The sequence below is a fragment of the Schistocerca serialis genome, chromosome 9 (assembly GCF_023864345.2).
Source record: "Schistocerca serialis cubense isolate TAMUIC-IGC-003099 chromosome 9, iqSchSeri2.2, whole genome shotgun sequence".
In the NCBI taxonomy this organism is placed as follows: Eukaryota; Metazoa; Arthropoda; class Insecta; order Orthoptera; family Acrididae; genus Schistocerca; species Schistocerca serialis.
Genome location: NC_064646.1, coordinates 31,794,634 through 31,815,919, shown reverse-complemented (window position 1 = coordinate 31,815,919; position 21,286 = coordinate 31,794,634). Strand labels below are relative to the sequence as shown.

The window sequence follows — 21,286 nt, the reverse complement described above, 5'->3', positions numbered from 1 at the left end:
TTCAGGATTTCCTAGAAGAAAGAACACAACATGTCATTCTTAACGGTTCAAAATCTGCAGATGTAGAGGTAATTTCGGGAGTACCGCAGGGAAGCGTGATAGGACCTTTATTGTTTACAATATACATAAATGACTTAGTTGACAACATCGGTAGCTCCGTGAGGCTATTTGCAGATGACACGGTTGTCTACAAGAAAGTAGCAACATCAGAAGACTCGTACGTACTCCAGGAGGACCTGCAGAGGATTAATGCATGGTGCGACAGCTGGCAGCTTTCCCTAAACGTAGATAAATGTAATATAATGCGCATACATAGGGGCAGAAATCCATTCCAGTACGATTATGCCATAGGTGGTAAATCATTGGAAGCGGTAACGACCATAAAATACTTAGGAGTTACTATCCGGAGCGATCTGAAGTGGAATGATCACATAAAACAAATAGTGGGAAAAGCAGGCACCAGGTTGAGATTCATAGGAAGAATTCTAAGAAAATGTGACTCATCGACGAAAGAAGTAGCTTACAAAACGCTTGTTCGTCCGATTCTTGAGTATTGCTCATCAGTATGGGACCCTTACCAGGTTGGATTAATAGAAGAGATAGACATGATACAGCGAAAAGAAGCGCGATTCGTCATGGGGACATTTAGTCAGCGCGAGAGCGTTACGGAGATGCTGAACAAGCTCCAGTGGCGGACACTTCAAGAAAGGCGTTACGCAATACGGAGAGGTTTATTATCGAAATTACGAGAGAGCACATTCCGGGAAGAGATGGGCAACATATTACTACCGCCCACATATATCTCGCGTAATGATCACAACGAAAAGATCCGAGAAATTAGAGCAAATACGGAGACTTACAAGCAGTCGTTCTTCCCACGCACAATTCGTGAATGGAACAGGGAAGGGGGGATCAGATAGTGGTACAATAAGTACCCTCCGCCACACACCGTAAGGTGGCTCGCGGAGTACAGATGTAGATGTAGATGTAAGAAGGTAGGTTTAGAGTTAACTATATTTGTTGTGGCCCATATCTTTAAATTTTCTTTATTGAGATTATAATTCATCTTTTTTTTATGAAAACAATAAGAGATCTCATTCTGTTACAGCTACTTGTCTCAATAAGTTTTAAAATGGCATTACATTTGTATTGTACTATTGCTGTATAATTTTCCTGTTTTGGCAGGTGGCTAAAGGGCAAGAGGTGACAGATTATCGCTTTTTCATTCGCTGCATCATTAGACATTCAGATCTCATCACAAAGGAAGCATCTTTTGAGTATTTACAAAATGAAGCAGAACGTGTTCTGTTGGAGGCTATGGATGAGCTAGAGGTTGCCTTCTCCCATCCAGATTCACGACGAACAGACTGCAACCATATATTCCTCAATTTTGTGCCTACTGTCATCATGGATCCTGTGAAGGTAAATGATAATAAACAGAATTGTATATCATATTTGTTTGGTTGTTAAGGTTTCATTGGTAGAACAATAATATACAGTTTCTTGCTATTAAACATCATTAAAAAAGTTCTTAGAAGATAACCCTTCTCTCAAAAGAATGCATTATGAGGTAATTTTAGGACTGGTTCCAAAATTGGATTATTTGCCTGGAAATAATAATACTGAAACATCTTTGAGTTAATGATAGTGCCGGTTTCCCTCTTGCAATAAAATTTTTCAATATTTTAGAAACTTAGCAAGTGTTCTAACATTTTGTTGACATCACAGATTGAGGAGGCTGTAACAGATATGGTGAAGCGTTATGGTCCCCGTCTTTGGAAGCTGCGAGTACTGCAGGCTGAGCTTAAAATGTTAATTCGTCAGACACCAAATTCACCTACAACAAGTGTGCGACTTTGCTTAGCAAATGACAGTGGTTATTCATTGGATCTATGGTTATATCGAGAAGTCACAGACCCTAAAACAGGTGTTGTAAGTATCTTAAAAACATTTCTGTAAGTTCCAAGTTGTGTAAACAATGTAAAAATTGCTGTGTCTTTATATCACTAGTATATCTGATTTTTATGGCTTTCTTGTTACTTACTATGCAGCTAAAATATTCTAAGATCTTAGAAATTTCACATTTGTTCGCAGAAGAAGTTGAAAGATTCTGTTGCTGCCAATGTAACTATACAAACTGATTAGTTATTTCTTGTTTTCCTTTTTCTAGATAAAATTTGAGTCATATGGTGAAAAACAAGGGCCAATGCATGGCTTAGCAATTTCCACACCGTATGTCACAAAGGACTATCTGCAGCAAAAGAGATTCACTGCACAGAGTGCAGGCACAAGCTATTGTTACGATATCCCTGATATGTTTCGTCAGATGAATGAAAAGTATTGGAAGGAGATTGCAGCTACTAATTCTGAAGGTATGTCAGTGAAAAACTGTTCAAAATTTTAACAGATGTTTGAAGAGAAGTTTAACAAATGCATCTTCCAAATGTTACCATCTTTTTGTGCCTTCCAATATAGGTAAAATAATTTGCTATCTTTCTTAGAATATAGTTTCTTTTGGTCCTGTCATTAGCGTTACTACTACTACTACTACTACTACTACTACTACTACTTGCTTATGAACTGTTGTAGTGGCCCCTTATTGTTAGAGGACCCACAGAACGGACACACAACAGAAGTGCTGAGAGAAACATTGCCAGCAGACAGAAACAATAACAGACTTTCCAAATAAACACAGAACTACTTCACCAGACAACATGTGACAGTGTTCCACCAATTGGAATTCATATGACTGATGTAGCACACCACCAACCTGGTTTTATAAGCACACTTAGACTGGCAGTGTTAACCAACTGGTAGCAACAGCTCTGGCCAGTTCTTATGCCGGCCCTAGCACTGTATTCACTCTCCACAGCATTGTAGTAGCACACTGTATTTTGTATTTTGGTAGAGTAGATTTTGGTCAGTATTTCTTCCATTGTCTTGTTTCCTTATCTGGTTTGCCACCACAAGAGTTGTGGAGGTTTTTTCTGTTTGTTCTTGCGTTTAACACTTAGTGTATGCCAAGAAGGCATTTTTCTTTAATTATATTAAAGTGTGGTCAAATTGACTGTTCTTTTTCTTGCCAACCATAGTGCCTCTGAGGAGGCCATTCCGTTCGAAAATGAAAGTTTTATCCTCGTCGCCAATATCAGTTGTGTCACAACGAGGATAAAACTTTCTTTTTCGAACGGAATGGCCTCCTCAGAGGCACTTCTTCAGTCCTTGGTGGAAACTTGATAGCAGATTCAGGCCGCGCTCACAAGGTCAGAACATCACTCTCACTCGTCGCCAATATCAGTTCTGTCACAACGAGGATAAAACTTTCGTTTTCGAACGGAATGGCCTCCTCAGAGGCACTTCTTCAGTCCTTGGTGGAAACTTGATAGCAGATTCAGGCCACGCTCACAAGGTCATAACATCACTCTCACTCCCCAACATTGCAAGAGGTAGCTCATAGAGTAGATTCCATTGTAGGTAAATTGAACACTTTTCACATGGCTCCACCAACATTTCCGGCTTTCCATAGGTCTGTTGAACCATGGTCAAATTGTGTAGAATGGTTGCAACAACACTTACTGGCACATGGGATCCACAACAAAAATTAAAGTCAGGCTTTCTTTTTAGCAACAGTCAGTCCACAGGTTTAATTGAACCCTGAGCAGTCCCCTCGCGATCTCTCATTTATCCATATTAAGGGCTGCCGTTTTGAGTACTTTGACGCACAAATACACGCCACCTCTGCCCATCACAGTTTCTTCTCTTGTTGCAAGTCACCAGGTCAGACTTATCAGGAATGGATTACATCACTCCAGTGTCTCTCTGGTGATTGTAAATTCTGGCGCACCAACGTTGCCTGCAAGCAGTCTTATGCCTCTTCGTTGATTTGCAATATGGTGGTGTTTCAGGCACCAGACGAGAGTCTTCGGGCTGATATTTTGAAGTTACATGATCCGTACCTTGACATCTGTCTGCCTATCATTCGTGGGTTTGAACAGTCCCACCAACTATAACCACTGCATCTTGATCCAGCTGTTTGTGCGGTCTTCCAGTTGCCTAGCGCCATGCGGGAGTCTCGTCAATCCGTTGGTCCATCCCGTGACAGGAAGTCTTTCACGCAGCTTCCCTCCTGTCCAGACTGTTTCCAGACTCACCAGTGGTCAGAGTGCCCCCACCAGCAAGCAAGATGAACGGCTTGCAGCCGAGTGGGCCATATCGCCGTGGTGTGTCAGGCTACGCAGAAACATCGCGTGGGTGCCATGCTTCCTGATGATGCTCAGGCTCATCTTGAATCATAACCTCAGGACCTGAACGCCCTGCATTCCATTGACAGTGAAGTATTCTCCATCATTCCCCAGTTGGGTGCCTGTTTTCTCTTTACCCTGCAGGTCGCGCATATTCTGCTGGTCTTCCAAACTGACACGGCATCATCCGTTTCTATTGTGGACTGTACCACATACTGATGCTTGGGCTAGCCAGCTTTATTCCCATACACTCATGCCTTATGCAGCTTCAGTAATCACTCTGTATCAGTCAACAGCGTTTTTTCCACACAAATATCTTACAACGGTCGTTCCTTCACCACTCAGTTTTTGGTGGTTGGATACCCCGGTGCTACTAACTTTCTGGGTATGGACATTTTTGGTCGTCCGGGGTTATCAGTGCAGGACGCAGTATAGATTCCCTCATTGGATACCCTACTCGCCCCGTTGCTCTGCAAATATGAAACGTTGTTCTATCCTCCACAGCAGGGGTGAATGGTTTCACTGTGCATGTTCAGCTTCTTCCCTCTGCTGTCCCTCATTTTTTAAATTTTTTTTTAAGGCCCGCCCAGTCCCCTTTGCTCTCAGAGACAAGCTTCAGGTGGAACTTCGCCGCTTAAAAGATGAAGGCATCCTTTCTGCTGTCGTGCACAGTTGCTGGGCGATGCCTATCATGATAGTCGAGAAGCCGAACGGGACTTTACGCACCTATGGCGGTATTAAGGTCATGGTAAATTCTCAGGCCGTCATCGATACCTATCCAGTCCTCTTCGGTGGATGACATACTGGCACATCTTGCGGGCTTGACCATTTTCGCCAAAATTGATTTGCGCGATGCTTATTTCTTATTTGCAGCTGCCGTTGTAGGAGGAATCAAGCAGATCCTAGTCATCAATACTCCTTGTGGCCTTTTCCGGTACAACCTCCTCCCGTTTGGTATCATCAGCACCCCCGCTGTTTTCCAACATTATTTGGAATACCTTACAAGCCAGGTGCCTGGGGCGGCCACTTATCTGGACAATGTCATCATTGGTGGCTCATCCGGGATGGACCTCGCGGACAAGCTGGATTGGCTGTTTCAGGTTTTTGCTGAGGCTAACCTGCGTTGCCAGAAAGGAAAGTGTGACTTTTTTGCACGAGGGGTCAGCTATTTTGGGTTCACGATTGATTCTCGAGGCCTACACGCCTCTAAGGAGTATGTCGAGGTGATTCAAAACATTCTCCTCTGACCAATGTGAAGTAACTGCAATCCATTCTCGGTCAAGTCAACTATTATTGGCATTTTATACCCCATGCCACCAAGATTTCGGCGCCCCTGACCTGATTATTGCGCAAGGGTGCGCATTGGGTTTGGAACAGTGCATGTGAGCAGGCTTTCACACATCTCAAGTCAGCTCTCTCCCGCCATCCTTGCCTGGCCACTTACAATCCTTCTGTGCCTCTCATTGTTGCCGCCGATGCCTCGAACAATGGCTTGGGTGCGGTCCTCTAGAAAGTGGTGGTTTTGACATTCAAACAATTGACCATCACGCAAATAAAATATAGTGAAATTGAAAAGGAAGCTTTGGCGCTGGTTTTTGCCCCGACAAGATTCTAAGATTTCGTATATGGTCATCATTTCACACTGCAGACCAATCACAAAACTTTGGTTTCTTTGTTTCATCTGGGTGCTGCACTGCCCACCTGGACAGCATGCTGCCTCCAGCATTGGGTGCTCTTCCTGGCGACGTTCAACTTTGATACTGTCTATTGCACCTCTGAATGGCATGCAAATGCCTATTTTCTGTCCTGGCTTCCTCCCGGGGCGGACTGTAAGTTTGACGCTTCCCCCTTGGTTTTTTTCCATGTGAAACTGGACATGGACACAGCTCTGGAAGCACTTCAGTTGGATGCCGATACGGTCCGGCAAGCCGCTGCTCAGTATTGGACACTGCAAGCTCTCCACTGCCAAATCGCTGGGGGTTGGCCGACCAGCTGTCATAGCATCCGAACTGCAGAGGTCGAGTATTTTTTTGAGATCATCGGCACACACTCTTTTTCCACAGTGGCGTCATCCTTTTCCATAGTGATTCTGACATTCCTCGGGTGGTAATACCACATACGTTGTGCCGCCATGTCCAACATTCTCTATGCTGGCCATTGGGGCATTGGCCTCACCAAACAGCTGACCCGCCGACATCTTCATTGGCGTGGAATGGATAAAGACATTGCCTCCCTCGTGTCAGCCTGCACCACATGCCAAACACATCAGGCAGCACCCACGCACCAGTATTTATCATGGCCGGATACAGCTGCTCCAAGGGAACATCTCCATTTGGATTTTGCAAGAAGACAGTTTCATGGTTCCCACTGGCTCATGTTGATCAACTCCAGGTCGGGATGCCCTTATGTCTCCCGCATGATGACCGCCACTTCTGCTGAGACTATCAAAATTCTCCCGTGCCTTTTTGCTGTTCATGGACTCTCCGAAATGATTGTTACAGATAAGAGTCCACAGTTTACTTAGACTGAGTTTTAGCAACTCTGTACTGCCAGTGGAATTTCCCTAATCCATACCGCCCCATTTCACCCTGCATCAAACGGCCGGGCAGAATGATTTGTGCAGGTGTTCAAGACCCGTTCGATAAGCTGCTGAGCCATTACCTGCTGGAGGAGGTGGTGCTTCTTTTCTTGGCTACATACCACACCACTCCCCCAGCTGGTAAAAGTCCAGTGTAGATACTTCACGGTCGACCGTTCCATTCTCCCTTATCCATACTGCTTCCTTAGGCTTCTTATCCTCCCACCCGCATGCCGATTTACTCCTTTGCGCATTGGGCAGGAGGTATGGGCATCGACCTTCTCTCATCCACGGGCATGGTGGGCACCTGTGGTTATCACCGAGTTCTGCAGCTGGGCAATGACGTCTCTCTGGTGGGCCGACGGTTCTGCTGCCTGCCGGCACCTAAACCATCTCCGCCCCCGTCTGGTGGACCATAATGCCCCAGGGGAGCTACCAGTGCCTATCGATAACTGCCCTGTGGCAGAACCTCCACTTCTGTCTCCGCCTAAGCTGCTGTCTCCACCGCCAGCTGCCCTTGCTGCATTGCTGCCGCCTGCCCTTGCCAGCCACAAACCCATGGACATTGACCTGGACGCCCCTACTTTTAAGGACACTTGTGGTACTGTGCACTTACTTTTCCCAAAATGTCGTATCAGTCCTTTATTTTTAGAGGGTTCGCAGAACTGAAACGCAAGATGGGTTCCTGACCCCCTTTCAAGTGCACGGAGAGAAACATGGAACTACTTCGCCAGACAACATGTGACAGTGTTCCACCAATCTGAACTCATATGACTGATGTAGCACTCCACCGACCTGGCTTTATAAGTACACCTAGACCGTCAAACCGGCAGTGTTTACCAACTGCTAGGAACAACTCTAGCCAGTACTTACACCGACCCAAGCATTGTATTCACTCGCCATAGTATTGTAGTAGCACACTGTATTTTGTATTTTGGTAGAGTAGATTTTGGTCAATATTTCTTCTATTGTCTTGTTTTCTTATCTGGTTTGCCACCATAGGAGTAGTGGAGGTTTTTTCTGTGTGTTCACGAGTTTAACACTTAGCGTATGCCAAGAAGGCACTTTTCTTTAATTATATTGAAGTGTATTCAAATTGACTGTTAGTACTTTTTCCTTCCGACCGCAATACGCAACATGAACCATTTTGGATCACACAGTGCAGATTTGTTCTTGTAATCGTCCTCATAGCTCTAACTGTGTCTGTGTTGTGTGTATTTATTTCTTGAGTCCACTTAGTTCTGGGTTGTTGATTTTCATCTAATTCTCTAACTGTACAACCCAACAATTTCTTTTGACTATGCACATTTTGTCTACTACTTCCACTGTATCTATGTGATTTTTTGGGGAGTTTTTAAGTTGTTGGTTCCATGGTATATTCTTTAATTTTGTGATGTATATCATATATTCCAGTGCTTGATTTGTACAAAAAAAAGGCTCTGTTACTGTGGCCTTCGAAGGAGGATGGGGTGTTTCTGAAATTTATTTATTTATTTATGACAAAAGAGATTTGTTTGGCCCACTTTTTCAGCTCATTCTTTGAAGAATGATTGCTGTGCTTTCACTGTCCACTAGTATTGCTGAAACGTCTGTGAAAGCTAAGTGAGAGATCTTAACGTTGTCTTCTGTTTGTCCAAGTTGGGTAAGCTTCCGTTGGTTGTGGCTTTTTAATTCTTTTTCCCATTCCCTAATGAGTTTGTTATAATTGAAGAGGAGTGGCAACTGTCCATCTCTTTGGTGAACTTCAGTTTTACTTTCAGAGGGCCCTGATAGTTTCCTCATTAATTTTATTTTGTACTTTGGGCCTGTGAGTGTTTGCTTTATGAGACTCACTGTTTTTGGGTGCAGTCTTTGCCCATTTTAGGAGACAAATATGCAAATCATTGGGCTGTTTCAGGTTGAAGATCTGTTCTATGCATGAGCATTCTGGTCAAAGGCCCAGTTGGTATTTTCAGCGCAATGTTTAAGCTGTCCTTGTGCTCTTTAAATTAAACATGCTGAGAATATCATGTACGTATTTCAAAGGAGAGAGCTCCTCTCTCTCTCTCTCTCTCTCTCTCTCTCTCTCTCTCTCTCTCTCTCCCCCCCTCTCTCCCCCCTACCCCCCCTCCCTTTCTCCCCCTACCCCCCACCCTTCATCCTCCCCCCACCCACCCCTTCCGTCCCTCACTTGGCAGCTTACCAGCTAATGAATAATAAACACTGCAAGGAGTAACGATAACCGCCACCATATACAGAGCGCTTAAAAGTATTTTTACAATTTAAAATTCGTTATTATTTCTTAAAACTAAAACACTACCAGACAGTGTCTTGAGTATAGTGGAGAGCAGTATAACTGCGATTATATGAAGGTAATAGGTTGCAACTTGTTTGTTTACACTGTGCACTGCAGACGAATGTGACTTTCAGTGAGCTCAAAGGTATTTTGACATGAAGTTTTCTCCCAAAATTTGTGGACTTTACTTGCTTCTTAGTTCTGACTTTTACTGATATCTACTTACAGTGATTACTTCAAATGCTGAAACATAAGGAATATTCCAGTGACTTTAGAAATGCCTTGATAAGTGCACTAAAGGAGGTCCGAGACAAACCGAAGTTGTTCTTATTTTTAAAGTGTCTTGTCAGCTTGTTAGTACAGGGAAAAAAAACTTTATAGTAAATGAAAGGCTGCCAAAAATAAGCCTTGAACTGGACATCCGAAAAAAGTCTCCTATAATCGGTCATATCATAAAAAAGTTATCAACAAGTGATGTTTGCAAGTCGGCTGTAATGATACAAAGATAATTAAAAGAAAAATAGAATGTTGACATTCATATTTCCACCGTCAAATGATGCTTGAAACTCTTTGGATTACATGGATGAAAACCAGCAAAAAAGCCTTTAGTATCTATGAAAAACAGGAAGGCCCAACTGCATTAGCAAAATGGCACAGATCATGGTCAAGTTTAGACTGGTCTAAAATTCTGTGGAGTGATGGGAGCAAATTTAAATTAATGTTCGACGTCCTGTAAATAAAAGACATGACTTTAGGTACCAAATTCCCATGGTCAAATATGTAGGTGGCAGTATGATGGTTTGGGGATGGTTCTTCACACTCTGAAGTTGGACCATTAGTTCGAATTGAAGGTAATACAGATCAGTTAGTTTACAAAAAAGTATTGAAGACTCAAATGCTACCATACGCTAAACAACACATGCCAGCTGTGTGGTATTTTCAACAAGATAACAATCTCGAGCACAAGTCCAGGTACAGTAGTGATTTTTTTAAATGCAAAAAAGTCAAGGGTTTGGAGTGGCCAAGTCAAAGTCCAGATTTGAGTCCTATAGAACATCTGTGGGAGGAGTTGGATTGCAGAATAAGAATAAAAAATTATTCGAACAAAGATGCTATTTTTTTAAGCTGTCAGAAATGAGTGGAATAAAATTCCAATTGATCGTTTTCAAAAGTCGGTCACCTCAACGCTGGCAGGGTGTGAGGTTGTCATAAAAGCCAAGGGATATCCCACTAAATATTGATTTTCTTATTACAGTAGATGATAATTATGTGTTTAAAAGTGTTTTTTTCAACAATGTCAAAATACTTTTGCGCCAACGTTGTTCTCATTAAAAAAAATTACACTCTATTATGTTGCAAACAAGGGCTAATTGGTCACTGTTCTGTAGAACATTGAATATCTGTCAATGAAATAAATTACTGATTTTAATGTTTCATATTTGTTCTTAATTAATCCAGTTAATGTGTTTGTCAAAATACTTTTGAGCACTACTGTACTTTAACATAAGCCTGTTCTGTCACGCATTTCTTTTTTAAGTTCTTTGGTTAACTTCTTCCTTTTTGTATTCCAGTCAAAACTTTCTAATGTTGTAGTAAAGTTGAGTAATGTTACTTGTCAGGTAACCATAACCCCTCTTCTTCTCCTTCATGTCATTCTCCTCCCCACCAACTACCTGTTTCTTGCCTTTACTGTTGTTCACAGTTGATAAAATAATGTTCAACAGAATTTATCTTGTGTTTCAGTTGTTGTTCCAACCCAGCTACTGGAGTATGTGGAATTAGTTCTTGTGGACGATCATCTAGAGGAGCAGAAGAGATTGCCAGGAGAGAATGACGTATGTTAACTGTATTATTAAATTTTTGTTAACAATAATACTCAAAGAACCTAACTTTTCAGAAGAGAACAATCCAAGCCAACAAAAACATACTTGTATTGAACTGCACAGTGAATGTTGGCTGTGCATTGTACCAGCACTCTGGTTATTGTTTTGAAATTTATGTTAAACGGTCTGCTGACTTTGGTTTATTGATGCTTTCACCCCTGTGGATTTTTTGCATTATGTCTTCATTTTCATGCGATTTATCAAAACATTACAATAAAAGAAGACAGCTGCGCATTATATTAACAAATCTCCTGTATTGTAGTTTCCTGGTAGCACAGCAGCTGCATAGCACACTGGTTGTTCTAAAGAGTTGTTTTAAGTTCACTATGTTTGTAGTTTTGTTTATCTTAATTTACAAGAAAGAATGTAGTATGGCTATACTGTTTACTTCACAGTCTTTTACTTTTCAAATCTTATTACTTGTTTGTACAGTGTTTTGAAATTATTTAACCGGGAAATGCAGGAACAATTCGGGAATTTTTTTTTTTTCCTTGTCCTTGTATACACCCTGTAATAGTGTATAGGGCTAATTCTACCAGCCAACAGTAGTCGTCGTACATAGCCACACTACCAATGATTGACATTATTTCTACGACTAGCATCCTAGTGCATGAGTGTTGTAACATGGTACAAAATGACAAAGGGCACATTAACATATCTGTCTCAACATAAACCACTGTTAACATAATAGCAGCTCATGACTCTTTATGACAAATTCCTATGGGAGCATTGCCCTAAAACATTAGTTTATCTCAAAAGATAATCATACAATCATATGGCACAATTGAGTAACTTATAGTGCCTACCTGCTATGCCCAATATAGGCTGAAAACCTCCATGGAAGCTGGAACTTTTCAAATAACACTGATAATTCAGTAAATTCCCACTGTCAAACTTTTTGTGCTTGTATATCTGCACCTCCTCCAATAAATCTAATTTCATACCCTTTGCTTCTTTACACAATAGTTTGGTGTCATTAACAGGTAGGGGCCATATGTCCTTCTTCGATGATGTGTTCAACAGACGTTGACCCATTCTTATTCTTATCCACCCTCGACAGCATGTGTTCTTTATATCTTATGGCTATAGACCCACCTGTTTCCCCTACGTAATATGCCAGGCAATCATTACATTTATTATAAACTCCTGATTGCAATAACTCAATATAATTGTTATTGCTGAAACAAACAAAATTCCATTTTAAGCTATTGTTGGTGGAAAATGGTACATTACAGTCATGTCCATGGAGCACACATTGCATTTTATAAGATATGTTTCCTAGAAACAGAATAACTATAAATCTCTTATGTTCATCCCTGTTGTTCACGGACTTCATCAGTGTGGAAACTGTCTTTTTCATTTTGCACTCAGTTATATTATCGACTATGTTGGGGTTATAACCATTATTACTGGCAATCTCTTTTAGTACACACTTCTTTATGAAAGTTAGCTTGGGTAAATGTACCTCTTACCCAGGCCTGGGTAAAAGTTTAAATTATGGAGGAAAATCATTTACAAATTCATTGCAGTATTTGTTTAATTGATTGTGTATAATATTTTTAGTTTCCCCTCCAGTCCAAGAATTAAGAAATTGTTTAGTGAAACCATTCTTGCGCAAACATAAAGTACCCCATAGGAGAAAACATGTTGATCTCAGATCCATTCCACAGTACTGAATGGACACTCTTGTAATGTTATCAAAAAGAAAATTCTCTTGAGGCAGTTTGCTGACCAGTACTTAATCAGGAAGTGAAATTTCAGTCCTGCTGATAATACACTTAGTGAATCTCGACCGTCTGGGACTAATAGTCCCTTTCTTCGGAGGGGACGTTAGAAAGGAAGGGCAGCGCATTCCCACCCTACAATGCGTAAGATGCAGCTCACAACAGATGGTTCCCTTGTGAAAGCAGTTTCAAGAAATAAATGACACTTCTAGTTGTGGGTTTTTCTATGCATTTTTCTTTAAATTTTGTGACAGCTTCTGTTACATATTTAGTGGAAAAACTTAAAATTCTATCTTTACAACATATTTATAATTTATTGTACTTGATGCTCTTTGATTCTCAAAGAAACATGTAGTATGCATTGTATTATGTTAAAAATTTTGTTTTCATGTAGATGATGCACTTGTAGGACTAGTTTGAGTACAGTAAAAATGAATTATTGAATGTTTCAGGTTGGTATGGTAGCATGGCGCATGACCCTTTTCACACCAGAATATCCTGATGGACGTGACATTATTGTAATTGCTAATGACATTACATATCTTATTGGATCCTTTGGGCCCCGAGAAGACTTGGTATTCCAGTTGGCTTCAGAGTTAGCTCGAAAACTTCAGATACCTCGAATATATATAGCTGCCAACAGTGGCGCTCGTATTGGTCTTGCTGAGGAAGTCAAGAGCCTGTTCAGAGTTGCGTGGGAAGATGCAGAGGAGCCTGACAAGGTAGAATGTTTTAGGCTGAAATTTTAATTGTTGTAAATTATAATCCTTATGACTAGTTGGAAAAACTAAAAATGAAAAACTCGATAACAAGAACCTACAAAAATGGTTTTTGCATATTGTTTTCTCCTACTTCTATTGCTTAGTAACCAATTACTGTGGTCAATAATGATAATTTTAAATAATAATGATTTTATTTATAAGAGTACCTGGCATAACAACTGCTTATCCCCCTTCTTGCGCAAATGCTAACTTCTTTCGAGTGTATGAAAATGATCAGTGTTCTCTCTCTTTCTGTCTTTTTAAATTGAGTGCAATACATTCTGTAATTCTTTTGTGGGCTGTAGATGTTAATCAGATATGAATTTTTATAACAGTTAGACACTTTGTGTCGCTACATAAGTGGTGAACGATATCTATGGCAAATACTCCAATCTTTTCTGTGTCGTGCTGTAGTTGAAGGATATAACTACAAATCATTTTCTGTATTTAGTGTTATATTTATTAGTGTTGTTGTTGTTTCCAAACACTGATTTATGGTTGCCAATAAATTTCATAAAACTGTAAAGTTGTTTCCAATACACCCAAATGTTTAAAGAACTATCTACAGGTGGTTCTAGAGTGGCCACTACATATAATCATTATTACACACTGGAATCACGTTGAAGAGGAGCTACCATCCAAATTTAGTTTTTTTTTTTGTGATTTCTCTAAATTGTTAAGAGTGAGCTGTTCCAGCTCTAGTGCCTGCCCTTGGGTAGCCTGATACCTATGGGCTCTGATGGACAGATGTAAGCAAACATATAGTGCAAGTGCAGCCAGCCAGCTGTGTGATCGTACTGTCCTGGCTGAACGCCCTTGGTCACGGGTGACAAAGTGCCTCACGTATGGGCAGATTGTGTGTTACAGAACTGTCTGGCGGGAGCCTGTACTACTTGTCTGTCTGTGGGCGAACTGATGGGCACTTGCGGGCAAATATGCCCCAGGGGACAACATTAGAGTATCATAGCATAGCAGAAAACTGCGATGGTTCCATTGAAAATGGATCAGCTGATTCCCCCCCCCCCCCCTCCCCCTCCCCTGTTTTAGAGTGTACTCTGTGTCCAATGACTTGAAATCTTGATCTTATTTCCTTCCTTTTTCTTTTTTTTCTTTCCTTACTCTTTTTACACACTTCTGCATAATGAAAATATCATTATTCAATGGTGAGCTGCCTCAGAATGTGATCCAATAAGACATTCAGCAAGTGTAAATATGATGAGAAAGTAAACTTATTGATATTTTCATCGTCAAAGTCTGCTGTTACCTGTAATGCAGAAGTCTGAGCTTCGGTGTTTAAGATGAACTATAATACATGACTTCTCATCCAGGTTAATGTCAATATAAACTCCTAAGTTCAAAAAATTATGTTTCTTTTATAGATTTTTTCCCCACATGTGTGTTTTAGGCGGCAAGACTACAGTGGCACGTATTGCATTAGTGATATTCCATTTGCTGAGGACCAGTTAATAGTGTTCACAAAATTTTGTTTTGAAATGTCTCCATTAGGTTCTATTGTATAACACTTCCATCATCTACAAAGAGAGCTACTTCAATTTGTTGGTTGTACTGTGGCAATTCATTTATATACAACAATAAGAGAAGTATCGATGTCTGTGGTACGTCCGCAGTGATTATTTTATTGACTCTGCGAATTCTTTTAATTAAATAGAATGAAAACCAGTTCCAGCAGATCCTTGACATCACAGTATTTGAGGTTTTCTAAGAGAATACTAAGACTGTCACTTTAATGTACTTTTGACAAGTCACAATAAGTGCTAGTTGGCAATATTGTTTCATTTAAATTTTGTGGAATTTGATGTGTGAATTCAAGATGGTGGATCATAATTTGTTTTCTTAATTTCAGGGGTTCAAGTATCTTTATCTTACCACTGAAGACTTTGCTAAGGTGTCGGCAATGAATTCAGTGAGAGCAGTGCTTATTGAAGATGAGGGTGAGGCACGATACAAGATTACTGACATAATTGGTAAGTTACATAACCCTCAAATGTTGACTTATGCTGTCTTCTATTCCTGTTGGATTATTTTTAATTCTTTCTCTTTTTTTGTGTGTTTGGTTTTGTCTGCTTTTGTATTCAACTTTGGTTCTGTAGTCTATTACTTGGAAATAGATGAGGTGGCACAAATATTAAGACACTGAATCATTTGGGAGAAGTGGGATTCAGCCGTTTGCCTATTCATTATAATTTAAGTTTCCTATGATGCCACATAATCACTACTGTTGAATATCAGGAAGCTTCCACCAACAAATCAAGGAAGGTAACACAGTGGTTAAAGCAGTCAACTGAGGAATGAGTTTCAAATCCCCATATGGCTATACAAATTTAGGCAAGTTAAGATGAACACTGGGATTGAAATGCGATAACTTGGTTGTGAGCTGGTGAAGCTAATGAATGTGAAAGACAAATAAATGTTATGATAACACATTGACATGTAACATAGTCTAATGTCCATGCCATGTAATTTTCCTCATTGAAACTCAATGTGTGTGCGTGCGTGCATGCATGCCAGGCACTCCACATCAGCGACCTCACTAGTCACTAGACATTGTGAGAGAGCAGAATGGGGCACTCCACGGAACTCACGGAGTTTGAACGTGGTCATGTGATTGGGTGTCACTTGTGTCATACGTCTGTAGGCGAGATTTCCGCACTCCTAAACATCCCTAGGTCCACTGTTTCCAATGTGATAGTGAAGTGGAAATGTGAAGGGACACGTACAGCACAGACATCTATCCAGACCATCAAACAGGAATTCCAAACTTCATCAGGATCCACTGCAAGTACTATGAGAGTTCGGCAGGAGATGAGAAAACTTGGATTTCGTGGTCGACATCATGCCGGTAAATGCCAAATGATGCCTCGCTTGGTGTAAGGAGCATAAACATTGGACAACTGAACAGTGGAAAAACGTTATGTGGAATGACGAATCACGGTACACAATGTGGCGGCGGTCCAGTGGCAGGGTGTGGGTATGGCTAATTCCCAGTGAACGTCATCTGCCAGCGTGTGTAGTGCCAACAGTAAAATTTGGAGGTGGTGGTGTTATGGTGTGCTAGTGTTTTTCATGGAGGGGGCTTGCACCCCTTGTTGATTTGCATGGCACTTTCACAGCACAGGCCTACGTTGATGTTTTAAGCATCTTCTTGCTTCCCACTGTTGAAGAGCAATTTGGGGATGACAATTACATCTTTCAAAATGATTGAGCTCCTGTTCATAATGCACGGACTGTAGCGGATTGGTTGCACGACAATAACATCCCTGTAATGGACTGGCCTGCATAGAATCCTGACTTGAATCCTATAGAACACCTTAGAGATGTTTTGGAACGCCGACTTCTTGCCAGGTCTTATCGACCGACATCGATTCCTCTCCTCAGTGCAGCACTCGTGAAGAATGGGCTGCCATTCCCCAAGAAACCTTCCAGCACCTGATTGAATGTATGCCTGCAAGAGTGGAAGCTGTCATCAAGGCTAAGGGTGGGCCAACACCATATTAGATTCCAGCATTGCCAATGGAGGGTGCCACGAACTTGTAAGTCATTTTCAGTGAGGCGTCCAGATACTTTTGATCACGTAGTGTATATAAAAAAATGCATGTTAGATAATAGACAAGTCTCCAATGAGTATTTTGATGCATAGTATGTACATGCAACATACATAAACCACTAAAAATGCAAGGGAGGTTCATTACATAACTTTTACCCAGAATTTCACCAATATGTCAAAACACTATTTCACATATCTTGTACAAGCAATTGGTCTGAGAACTGCTAAAACTGGCACAAATGTGAGAAAGTGTATACCAGTTATAACCCGATTGGTGTTCATCAGTTTTTAGCTGCTGGTGATTTGTACTTAAATTTGCTTTACCTCTCTTAAAGTATACTATTCATCAGTAAGCCTCATGCTACCAATAATATGTAATGCTTTTGTAGGAGGACTGAAAGATCTCATTAATGGATGTTCGGGGAAAAATATATATATTTGTTCATCAGTACACACCATTGTTACTGTTTCAGCTTCTGCTTCAGGTATGTCTGGAGACAGTATGAAATTCATGGCATCAAATGAAAATCATTGCATCAGATGAAGATTCACCTGCACTTCCACTCTCGCTGTGTGATTTCTTTGATTCACATTTGACATAGGTTCGAAGGCTTCAAAATTTTTTTTGTATGTTTCATTAAATATGATTCCTGAGCTCATTGGCAACAGCTTGCCAACTGTTTTCTTCATATTTCTATCTTTATGTACATTACTTTCAGAGTCTTATAGTCCTGGTTCATAGACAAATTTTATTTATAAAATTCATAGTCCTCTCTTTTCCTCAGTTTTCCACTAACCACTACACAACAGGAAATATTCTCCACCATTTGTGGACAACACTGGCAACCTCTCTCCAATATGTCGCCAACTGCACGCAACAGTCTGCAACATCAGCGATATTGCCCAACCATACCGCAAAATTTCCATGTATCGCAACAGTGTTGACGGGAACACTATTGGGCCAAATACTGCCATAAACTATGGTACATCTAAATGCTCCTTTTTCATTTGAGTAAAGATTACTGTTTTGTAGAGAGTGCTTAGATGTTTGTCTCTATCAGTTGTGTGTAAAACTGACAGGCAATTTGCTACATCTGTTGCTTCATGATTTTGCTGTCTCAAATGTGTACTTAATGCTGATGAATTAGTTTCACTATTATTCATTTGTTCATGGACTCTCATGTTACAATACCTGCTTTTATCAATGCATATTTGTTCATAGTCTTTACATTTTATAAACTTAATGAAGGTTGCAGGATGCTGTGAATACAAAATACATACATTTTATTTTACTAGAAATGTGAATATTATTTGGACACACGTTCAGCCCATGTACTGCCCATGGAGAAGTGAAGTTCAAATCTCTGTTTGACATTCCCAAGGATATTCCCCCCATACATTACTGAAGGCAAATGCTTGGTTGCTGCTTTTAATAAGACAGTGGCCTATTCCCTCCAAATTGTTTGTGAGACAATGAAACATGTTATTTCCTAAGGACAGCTGTAATATGATATTTTTATTTCTTAGAAAGATGGTGATATTCTGTCAGTAATGTGTTGTATTAATCTGACACTAATCTTAATTTCTTCTTATAGATTTCAATGTTTTATTTTTGTCTTTGTATTTGTAGATTATAACTGTATTGGATTTGAATCAAATTTAATAATCTGACAAATAAATTTCCTTCAGGAAAGGAAGACGGGCTGGGTGTAGAAAACTTAAGAGCTGCTGGAGCCATTGCAGGTGAAACTTCCCAAGCTTACAAAGAGATAGTTACTATATCAATGGTGACCTGCCGTGCCATTGGCATAGGGTCTTACTTGGTGCGGCTGGGCCAACGTGTTATTCAGATTGAAAATTCACATATCATTCTGACAGGTTACAGTGCTCTGAACAAAGTAAGTTGTTATTATTAAAAGAATACAAACTTTCATAAGGATAAGAAAACTGTATTTGAAACATCCTGCAGATTAAAACTGTGTGCTGGGCTAGGATTTGAACCTGGTACCTTTGCCTTTTGGCTGCAGAGTGAAAATGCCATCGGAAAACTGTACTTAATTAACAGTATTTAAAGACAGCTTGACTTTCAAGAATTAGAAAAAGAAAGGAATTTTGTGGTATTTTCTTTGAAAGACAAATGGGTGGAATTAAACTTTACATAATATGACAAAGATTTTTTAAAAAATCCTCATTAAACTATGCAACTGTAGGTCATCTATTACATCACACTTTCCAATTGTGCATGTTCTGTTTAACTATTGAAGACTAACACTTATTTGGTCTGCGCAGGCTGATTTACACCTTACAGTTTGTCTTATAGCTTTTACATTATTAGAAAAAGCTTCAGGTTAACTATCAATATTGTGCAATAAAAAGGTGAAGAATGTAACACCACTGCTGGCCATTAAAATTGCAATCCCATGTATTCCATATGCAACAAATGTCTAGTTTGGATGAAGCATATTACATGCTTGGATACACAAATGATTAGTATTTCAGCACAGTTGCACAAAATAGGTAGGAGTAATGCCTTCTTCATTATGTATGTAAGGGTTTCACATTTGAATGTTGAAACTTCCATGTGCCAGACCGAGACTGGAACTTGGGACCTTTGCCTTTCGTGGAAAAGAGCTCTCCTGAGTGAGCTACCCAAGCACAGCTCATGACCTCTTTGAGGATGAGTCATGCTTGGGTAGCTCAGTAGAGCACTTGCTGATGAAAGACAAAGGTCCTGAGTTTGAGTCTTGGTCTGGCACACAGTTTTAGTCTGCCAGGAAGTTTCATATCAGTGCACACTCTGCTACAGAGTGAAATTTTCACTCTGGACACCTGTGAATGTTGTTAGTTTATGAAATGTTAAGCCTTGTGTGAGGAGGATAGATGGCTACCAGCACATGCCAGACTAAGATGATGACAGGATTATGGCCTGTTGGTACCATGGTATATCCCATTCTGTGATATTGCTGCTAGCTTTTTCAGGATCCCGTGACTGTCAAGTGAATGTGGACTTGGTGGGTTCTGGAGGGCCATAATCAATGCCATATAGATGTCAAATGGCGCCGTGCATCTAGTGTCCGAGAGGACCGGCACATTGTTCGCTCAGTTGTGGAGAATTGTAAACCCCCTGTCAGGAATTAAGCTTGGTTGTAGCAAGGCAAGCATCTGTACAATGTGGTGGCATATGGAGTGCCACAAACTGGCAGAAAAGTGACCATTATTGCAACTTCCCTTGTTTCAGCATCAGAGAGAGGTGTGCCAGCAGTGGCGTGGACACAGTTCTGCATACAGGATCCCGGTGGATGTATCCATATTTGTGAGCTCCAATGATGACAGACGTTGCCATATTCATTTAGTCATTATCGTATAGGCCCAGCACCTGGTGTGATGATACAGGGTGCCATTGGACACATAACATGATTAAGTCTTGTTTGTGTAGTCTGTAATTTCATTTCTGATCTGTTAAGGTCAATGGCTGTCTAGATAACACAAGATTGCATATTGCCTGTGCTATCCTGAATTGCCTCTGTGTAGAGGGTATTTGACTGTTGCCCTAGCAGATCGCCACTCGCCAGTCACTGTGATCGGTGAGATCTGGAATAGTTGAAGTAACATGAAAATACATACCCATATCTGACAACGAAGCTCAGTTCAACTCTCTGCCCATCTGTGTAAAAGCCATTGTTGCTGCCAGAGGTGGCAGCTCTGTGTATTAAATTATCACCAAATTCAAATGTATATTTTTTCTACTGTGTTGGATATATGTAAGTAAAATTTTGTCAGTTTTTACTCTTCCTGGTGTAGCAATTTTAATGGCCAACGATGCATAAGAAAACAAAGATAAAGCATGTGGTTTCTTTGTTTCATCAGAACAGAGAAAAAGGATGGTAAGCCTGCACAGAATCCAAACAGTCCAAGGGGAACACAGGTGTTTAATTCGTCTTCTCCTTAGTTAATTGAAGCTTCAAATTGGTGGGGAGAGATCTTCCAAATAACACGTGTTTTGTACTGTATCAGTGACACACCTAAAAGCAGATGAAACATAGTATTTGATTTGCACATTAAAAAATAAAAATATTTCCCTTTCAGTTGTTGGGCCGTGAGGTTTATGCTTCAAATAATCAACTCGGTGGCACACAGATAATGTACAATAATGGTGTTTCACACAAGACTGAGTCGAGAGATTTGGATGGTATCTACACAATTCTGAAGTGGCTCTCATATGTTCCCAAGGTATGTTCTATCTCCCAAGGCGTTTTGTT

The 21,286-nt window shown here is 40.5% G+C and overlaps 1 protein-coding gene across 2 annotated transcripts in view; it reads left to right on the top strand.

The window, feature by feature from the left end:
* The window catches only part of LOC126419304 (acetyl-CoA carboxylase), a 444,881-nt gene that overhangs the window by 401,131 nt on the left and 22,464 nt on the right, over positions 1-21,286 (top strand). For both annotated transcript variants that reach the window (XM_050086479.1, XM_050086480.1), the window contains exons 25-32: positions 1,186-1,422; positions 1,729-1,932; positions 2,171-2,372; positions 10,838-10,929; positions 13,154-13,423; positions 15,327-15,447; positions 18,717-18,925; positions 21,114-21,257. In XM_050086479.1, coding sequence (XP_049942436.1) covers positions 1,186-1,422; positions 1,729-1,932; positions 2,171-2,372; positions 10,838-10,929; positions 13,154-13,423; positions 15,327-15,447; positions 18,717-18,925; positions 21,114-21,257 — 1,479 coding nt within the window. The remainder of the gene's footprint in view (positions 1-1,185; positions 1,423-1,728; positions 1,933-2,170; positions 2,373-10,837; positions 10,930-13,153; positions 13,424-15,326; positions 15,448-18,716; positions 18,926-21,113; positions 21,258-21,286) is intronic.